The following is an 8,362-nucleotide window of genomic DNA, read 5'->3' as shown; positions in this document are numbered from 1 at the left end:
GAGTGGGTGGCGGGAAGGACTTTCCTCCTGGGCGCGGCTGCCCCCGCTTTACCTGGCTTTTCCCCTCGCTAGGACTCTGCGCACCTGACAACCCCCACTTTCTAAAGGTAGCGCAGACGCCACGCCTTCCTCTACCCACCAGTCGCGGTCCCAACCCCTTCCTGCTCCACCTAGCCAATTCTCCGGCTTTGGCCATCTTCTCTCCTTCCTGGATCCTTACGTAGAGTTTGGTTTGAACTTTTGAACCCACCAATCAGCGCTGCGCGCCTCTACCCTTTCCGCTGGCCCGGGCGCCGGGCTCCGAGGCGGGGCCGCAGAGGCCCGGGGCGGGGTCCAGAGCCGGCCCTCCCGACACGTGGCCGCGGGAGGGATATAAATGGCCCATCCCGGCAAGTCGACCTCTCGTTACTTCTCCCCCGGACTCCTTGGTAGTCTGTCAGTGGGAGCTCCTGGTCGTCGTCTCCTCGCCTCGTCCCGCGCCGCTCAGCCCTACAAGAACCCGTCATGGTGAGTGAGGGCCACCCAGTAGTGGGGCGGGAAGAGTTAAGTGTCCCAAGCGAGACTGGGTCCGCGGGCTGCACGTGGGACTGCTCCTGCGAGGCCAGCTGACGGCTCCGGCCGCCTCTGGTCAAACTGGCTTCCAGCAGCAGGCATGAAAAAGCTGAGTTCACAGGACCGATACCGATTTGGGCTCGAAGATGCGTCCCCAAGACTTTTCTTGGTGTAAACAGAACGCCCTCGATCCTTATGAAATGCCTCTCCAGGCCCTGTCACCACTCTGGGAAGGGTAGGGCGCCATTACATTGGTCCCCAAGGACTTGGAGAAGCCAAATTTCTCCCCACATTTCCCCAAATGACCTCACCTTCACACTGCCTTAGACATCAGGCACGGGAGGACTTCCGGGCACTCCTTCCACACCCTGTGACTCGCTGCTGAGTCACCTGTGGCCGCCTTTGGAGAGGGCTTCCAGTTGCACCAATCCACCTGGAGAAGGAGAACTCCTCCTTTAAAGGGCATAATTAACTGTCGCGTTGCCTAAACCTGCCTTTCTAGTGTTAATTTAGTGGAATGTTTATAGCTGAAGCTTTCTACTTAAACCAGCTTTTAGAAACAAGTCCGTAAAAGGATATTTTCTTAGAAAACTGTAGAGTAGGGCTGGGGCTGCAGCTCAGCGATAGAACGTTTGCCTAGCACTCGCAAGAACCTGGGTTCAATCCCCAGTAATGTGCAAAAAAACAAACCTAACAAAAAGCCCCACAGAGTACACTAGTACCAACAACGTGTTTATAGTTCAGTTTTCCAGAAACATGGAACTGGGGCTGTGAGTGTAGCTCAGTGACAAAACGTTTTCATGAGGCCTTGGTTTGGATTCCCAACACACACAAAAAGAAACTATGCACAACTTGACCCTTATCTAAATAGCTTCTCAAAGGCATTTGAAAAAACTAAAAACACCTGTTGACGGTATCTAAAAGATAGTTGGGTTTTTTGGTTGTTCCCCCCCCCCACCCCCTACTGGGGATTGTACTCAGAGGCTCTTTACCACAGAGCTACATCCCCAGATTTATTTTTCATCTTTTTTTTAGACAGCTTACTAAATTGCTGAGGCTAAGGACAGGAGGTGTGGCTCCGTGTAAACCCTTGGGTTCAATTCCCAGTACCCCCCCCCCCAAAAAAAAGTATCCATTGTATTCAATGTTTGGAAACAGAATACTTTTAAAAGCTGGAGGGAATGGATATAATGAGTAGCTGACCAGAGAATCTTCAGACTAACCACTGTTGTCAAAAGTGGGGCTGGAGTTGTGGCTCAGGATTAGAGAATTGGCCTAGTACCTTCAAGACACTGGGTTTGACCCTCAGCACTACATAAAAAAAATAAAATAAGTGTGCCTGATTGGAACAACTTGCTTTGAATGCTTTTCAACAAAAGGAAGCCAGAAAGAAAACAGGTAAAAGTGATTGAGAAACCAGTGGGATTGTTTAAAGGGCAGGAGAGCAGAACAGCACACCTGTTTAAGCAAACTGATTAATACAAATTTTTCTTTTTTTTTTTTTTTTATACAAGTGACAGTGGCTGCTCATCCAGTTAATGCTAAACTAAGTGGCTCACCTGCAGCTTTACTTCATCTCTTCAGTGGCTCATGAAGGGTGGAAAGCAAGCAGTGGCCACTGACTTTGTCTGCTAAGCTTCAAGAAAGCAGTTTAAACTGCTTTAAACAGTGTATATGGTCCATGCCTGAAATCCCAGCAGCTCAGGAGGCCTAGCCAGGAAGGTTATGAGACCCTGTCTTGATTAATATAAGAAGGCTGAGGATGTGGCTCAGTGGTTAACATTCCCCCCCCACCCCCATACACACACACCCATTCAACCCCAAGTTTAAAACTGGTGATTAATGAAAGAAAGGTTGGATGCCAAGGTTTAGTTAAAGTGCTTTGTTAAAATGAGTGAGTCTTAGGTACTAGATACTGTATTTCTTTGATTCTGTTTGAGGATCATCATGGACAGATACTCTGGTTTTTTCCAGCTTTGGGGCTGTGGAGTTTCAAAGTCCTGATAAAGATAAACATGATGCAATAGTAAATAGTCAAGATCTCTTTAGAACAAACAGCTCCAATTTTCCCTATGGCTCCTAGACCTAAGCAAGTAGACAACAGATAATATTGAGCTTGCTGATGTGGCTGGAAGAGCTTGATTGTTTTATGGGGAATGTAGGTGAAAAGGAGATGATAAATCAAAGGTTGTGAGTAATGTTTTTTTATTGGATTATGAAACTAGGCCCTTGGAGAACATGACTGATATTGATTTTTTTTTAAGTTTACTAATTGGAAGCTTTTAAAAACTTTACTATTCAGGAAAAGTAATGGGAGATTATTAGTGTCAATATTTTGAAAGTTCTCTGCTAGTCTCTAGATTAAGCTAATCTGATTTGTGATAAAAATAATAAGCATCCTTTTGTTTACCTCTTAAGTCTGTGAGTACAGATTCTATCTTCATTGCCTTATTTTACCAAACAGGAATGAGTTTGGTGATTTCTAAATACCCATGTTCACCAAGGAAAGGAAAAAAATAGTTCTCCACTATTCTTGAAGCCAGGTTTTTTAGTGCCAGAGATATATGTACATTTTACTAGGAAACTTAATTTCTCAAAGCATTGCACTAAAAGTCCTGGCAACCCTTTTGACTTTATTAACACTCCTCTCTCTCCAAGATGGGCTGATGGTAAAGGAAAAATGTTCTTCCTAAAGACTAGATTCTTCCACAGGGAAAAGGCTGCCTCCGACCACATATTTTAAATACAGCTAGCTACTGCTTATCTAGCATTTTCTCCATGAGTCATGGCAGGAGTTTGTTGGTTTTAAAAAAAAAATTCCTTTTTTTTCCTTTTTTTGCACTCAGGATTAATCCAGGGGCACTCTATCACTAAACTATATCCTCAACTCTTTTTATTTTTGAGATGGGTCTCACTAAAGTGCTGGACTGGCCTTAAGTTTGTGATCTCTAAATTAGGTCTTCAGTAAAGATTTTTGCTTGTGAAATAGTCCCTGGGCAGGAATAGCCTCCCAAAAGTCTTTGAAGGTTAATTAGTCATTTAGGTGTGAACCCTTCCCAATTTCTCATCTGATGTGTCATATTCTGACATTTTTCCTTTCATCCTCCCACAGCGTGAGTGTATCTCCATCCACGTTGGCCAGGCTGGTGTCCAGATTGGCAATGCCTGCTGGGAGCTCTACTGCCTGGAACATGGCATCCAGCCTGATGGCCAGATGCCAAGTGACAAGACCATTGGGGGAGGAGATGACTCCTTCAACACCTTCTTCAGTGAGACAGGCGCTGGCAAGCATGTGCCCAGGGCAGTGTTTGTAGACCTGGAACCCACGGTCATTGGTGAGTTGATGGATCTGTCCTGGGTTCTCCATTGATCACATAAACATATTGTCTTTCTTACCTCCCATCCCCTCACCAGAGTTGAGCAGGCTTGTGCAGGTTATTAATGAGGAGTGACTGGTTTCCTTTCCAGATGAAGTTCGCACTGGAACCTACCGTCAGCTCTTTCACCCTGAGCAGCTCATCACAGGCAAGGAAGATGCTGCCAATAACTATGCCCGAGGCCACTACACCATTGGCAAGGAGATCATTGACCTCGTCTTAGACCGAATTCGAAAGCTGGTAAATATAGCTTTAAAGTGGGATGAATGACAGTTTTATTTTACAATTTTAGAGACAAAACTGTGATCATCATTCTTTTGCAACTAAAATGAGATTTGGTCTGCTCTCTAAATTAATTGGGCTTCTTAATTGTATAGTCCTGGGTTATGGGAGCAAGAGCAAATAATCTTTTCCCTACTTTTGCATGTTATAGGAAGCAGATTTGGGGCAGTTGGTGATCATTTGGTAAAGATAGTTTACCTGGTGTCAGGATGAGAACCAGGGAGGCTTAACATTTTCACTTACAAAACAATTAAGCTTCCTTGCTTCAAGCTGAGACATACCCCTTTTTAGATCATCTTAGTCACGATGTGTAGGTGGCTGACTCCTACATGTAACCAGTTGATTGCTCCTGCAATACCAGCTACTTTGGAAGCTGAAGGATTGCAAATTTAAGGCCAGCCATGGCAACTTATACCCTATCCCCAAATGAATAAGGGCTAGGGATCTATCTAGCTCAGTAGTGGAGCACCCCTGAGTTTAATTCCCACCCAGTACTCTCCCACCACCACCACACACAAAAAAAAAAAAAAGAAAGAAAAAAAAATCTGGGCTTGTCTCTGTTGATGAAAGTCCAGGAATAGAGGGTGTAGTTCAGTGGTAGAGTACTTCCCTGGCATGCAGGTGGCTCTGGGTTCAATCCTCAGCACTAGTGTGGTGTGGAGGAAGCTGGGGAATTCAGAACACAAGAAGCCAGTGTAACATTGTCTAGAAACAGCCAACAAGGGGAACCTCTTAAAAAAAAAAAAAAGCTAAAAGAGTTGAGAGAAGCTTCCTTATGACAGAAACAAGAATCAGTCATTGAAACTTTGAAGTTTTAAGATGTGATCACAGAAAAGTAATACCCTAGTTTGTCTCAGATCTCAGCATTGCTGGCTCTGTGGCAAGAAAATCTTAAGCCATTTTGTTTGTCTTAGGAAAGTTAAGTGTGTTGTTTAGATTATTTTAATTAGGAGTGGCAATCAGATGACTCTTTGCTTCTTATGCATATGGGCAGCCTGTAAGTAATTAACCAAAAATCAAGCACTGAAACTTGGGTAGAGTAGCTTATCAGGAAAATCACATTATACTAAACTCGGCCCCAAAAGAATGTCCTTGCACCACCATTTATGGCTTCATTCTTTTCTCAGATGTTTATCGTAGGCTTCTCAGCAGCAAAATTGGGTGAATGGTTCCTATGCTTGCAAATCAAGCTTCAGATACAAGCATGGTCTGAAAATCAAGAAGGATCTGCCTTAAGGGACAAATCAACCTAGTATAAGCCATTTAGGGTTCTATGGTGATGTTTACTTCCAAAACAATTGCATTTGTCCTTTGTTATTCTGTGTCTATAGGATGTTCAATGGGTATAATCAGCAGACTAGGATCTGCCTCATAGATGGATCTCATGTGTTACTCAGAGTATGGATCCACCAGATAAGTGAAATGAGGGATCAGTAGATAATGTCAACAAATCTTTGAGCTCCTTTAAGAAGGATTATCAGGGCTGGGGCTGTGGCTCAATTGTAAAGCTTGCCTCAAATATATGAGGCATTGGGTTTGATTCTCAGTACAACATAGACCTTTATTTTACTTGTTTATATCAATAACTTTTAAAAATATATTTTTAAAAAAAGGATTGCGAGCTAGGTGTGGTTGGGCACGCCTGTAATCCTAGTGGCTTGGGAGGAGGATTGAGAGTTCAAGGCCAGCCTCAGCAAAATCGAGGTACTAAGCAACTTAGTGAGATCCTGTCTCTAAATAAAATACAAAATAGGGCTGGGGATGTGGTTCAGTGCCCCCGAATTCAATCCCTGGCACCACCCCCACCCCAAAAGGATTGTCAACACAGTACTTCGATTGAAAGGTCAAAATGCTGTTTGTTAGTCAGAATATCCCATATGAGTGGGAAGACTCCAGTAATCTGAGATCTCAATGAATTTGGGAACAGTCATACAGTGAGGAACTAGTAAAGCCAGATCCTTACCCCAGCCTGACTACCACCAGAGCATTGGAACTTGACTAATTTGTCATATTTTAACTCAAAAACACCTTCCAGGTCTTTAGTTTTAGATTGACACAATATCTTTATTTTATTTTATATTTATGTGGTACTGAGGATGGAACCCAGTGGATGCTAGGCAAGCACTCTATCGCTGAGCCACAACCCCAGCCCCCCTTCCAGGTCTTTGAGACATCATTATACTTGGCTGATAATCCAAGACCTGTGGTGACTCTCCAGCTGATAAGTTACCAGAAACAGCCCTGCCCTCTTTGGTGGGGGTGGAGTATCTCACCGAGTTGCTTAGAGCCTTGCTTTTGCTGAGGCTGGCTTTGAACTCTCAGTCCTCCTGCTTTAACCTGAGTCACTTGGAATATAGGCATGTGCCATCATGCCCAGCAGTATATCACTTTTAAATCTGCCTTTTAAGCAGATTTTCCCTTCAGTTTTAAAAGCCCTGTTAGTAAACTGGGCATGGTGGCACATGCCTGTAATCCCAGTGGCTTGGGAGGCTGAGGCAGGAGGATCACAGTTCAAAACCCTCAGCAATTTAGTGAAGCCCTAGACAACTTAGTGAGACCCTGTCTCAACAAAAAATAAAAAGGGCTGGGGGTGTGGCTTAGTGGTTGATATGCCCTGGGTTCCATCTCCAGTACCCTAAAATAAAATCCCTGCTTTGATTTATAGAAGTTCATTACCATCTCCACCAGGTTTCTATCCATGATAAAATTAACTTTTTTCCCTTTTTTTTGCAGGCTGACCAGTGCACAGGTCTTCAGGGCTTCTTGGTTTTCCACAGCTTTGGTGGGGGAACTGGTTCTGGATTCACCTCCCTGCTGATGGAACGTCTCTCTGTCGATTATGGCAAGAAGTCCAAGCTGGAATTCTCCATTTACCCAGCCCCCCAGGTTTCCACAGCTGTAGTTGAGCCCTATAATTCCATCCTCACCACCCACACTACCCTGGAGCACTCTGATTGTGCCTTCATGGTAGATAATGAGGCCATCTATGACATCTGTCGCAGAAACCTTGACATTGAGTGCCCAACCTACACTAACCTTAACCGCCTCATTAGCCAGATTGTGTCTTCTATCACTGCTTCCCTCAGATTTGATGGAGCCCTGAATGTTGACCTGACAGAATTCCAGACCAACCTGGTGCCCTATCCCCGCATCCACTTCCCTCTGGCCACATATGCGCCCGTCATCTCTGCTGAGAAAGCCTACCATGAACAGCTTACTGTAGCAGAGATCACCAATGCTTGCTTTGAGCCAGCCAACCAGATGGTAAAATGTGACCCCCGCCATGGTAAATACATGGCTTGCTGCCTGTTGTACCGTGGTGATGTGGTCCCCAAAGATGTCAATGCTGCCATTGCCACCATCAAGACCAAGCGCAGCATCCAGTTTGTGGATTGGTGCCCCACTGGCTTCAAGGTTGGCATTAATTACCAGCCTCCCACTGTAGTTCCTGGTGGAGACCTGGCCAAGGTACAGCGTGCTGTGTGCATGTTGAGTAACACCACAGCCATTGCTGAGGCCTGGGCTCGCCTGGATCACAAGTTTGACCTGATGTATGCCAAGCGTGCCTTTGTTCACTGGTACGTGGGTGAGGGGATGGAGGAAGGAGAGTTTTCTGAGGCCCGTGAGGACATGGCTGCCCTAGAGAAAGATTATGAGGAGGTTGGAGCAGATAGTGCTGAGGGAGAGGATGAGGGTGAAGAGTATTGACCTTGCTGCTATGATTTCACACTCCATTGTCTTGGATTTGTCTTATCTGTGTCTCTTTTAACCCTGAACTATCAATAAAAGCATTTCCATTTTAAATGTCAAACTGCCTTCTGAATCTCAGTGAATACTTGACCCGCCTAAGACCAATTGAGGCTGACAGATAAGCTACCTGAAGAATTGACTGATGATTACAAGTACCTACTGTGTGCATATCTAGACCTGAATTGAGAAGGGTGATAGTTTTTTGTTAGTGCATCTTGAACTAAGTGGCTGTGAATCACCTGTAGATATTAAAATGAAGACTTAATTCTGTAGATTTGGGGTTTTTGCTTAAGGTACTATATTACTCATGAGAAGGACTTGCTATGTTAATTTGTTTTATACTTAGACAAAACATAGTGGCACATACTGAATTAGTTATTGGTTGGAGTAAGCAGGTCTAG

The 8,362-nt window shown here is 44.6% G+C and overlaps 1 protein-coding gene across 2 annotated transcripts; it reads left to right on the top strand.

Moving 5' to 3' along the window:
* Positions 1 to 331: 331 nt before the first annotated feature.
* On the top strand, positions 332 to 8,022 carry Tuba1c (tubulin alpha 1c). 2 transcript variants are annotated; one of them, XM_005324910.5, is made up of 4 exons: positions 342 to 507; positions 3,665 to 3,887; positions 4,021 to 4,169; positions 6,945 to 8,022. In XM_005324910.5, exons 1-4 carry the CDS (start codon positions 505 to 507, stop codon positions 7,917 to 7,919), a joined length of 1,350 nt encoding a protein of 449 aa, XP_005324967.1. In that variant the 5' UTR covers positions 342 to 504; the 3' UTR covers positions 7,920 to 8,022. The 2 variants fall into 2 exon arrangements, with proteins under 2 accessions (XP_077870870.1, XP_005324967.1); XM_078014744.1 differs by lacking the exons at positions 3,665 to 3,887; positions 4,021 to 4,169 and having other exon boundaries at positions 332 to 507.
* The last annotated feature ends 340 nt before the right edge of the window (positions 8,023 to 8,362 follow it).

Source organism: Ictidomys tridecemlineatus, chromosome 6, assembly GCF_052094955.1.
Source record: "Ictidomys tridecemlineatus isolate mIctTri1 chromosome 6, mIctTri1.hap1, whole genome shotgun sequence".
Classification (NCBI taxonomy): Eukaryota; Metazoa; Chordata; class Mammalia; order Rodentia; family Sciuridae; genus Ictidomys; species Ictidomys tridecemlineatus.
Note: the sequence above shows the minus strand (reverse complement) of the source record. Positions and strands in the feature narration are given on the sequence as shown.

Excerpts from the sequence above, each read along its gene's own strand:
- Tuba1c (XM_005324910.5), top strand. Across the intron at positions 3,888-4,020 it reads CCTGGAACCCACGGTCATTG|ATGAAGTTCGCACTGGAACC; the intron begins GTGAGTTGATGG and ends TTTCCTTTCCAG. Across the intron at positions 4,170-6,944 it reads TAGACCGAATTCGAAAGCTG|GCTGACCAGTGCACAGGTCT; the intron begins GTAAATATAGCT and ends TTTTTTTTGCAG.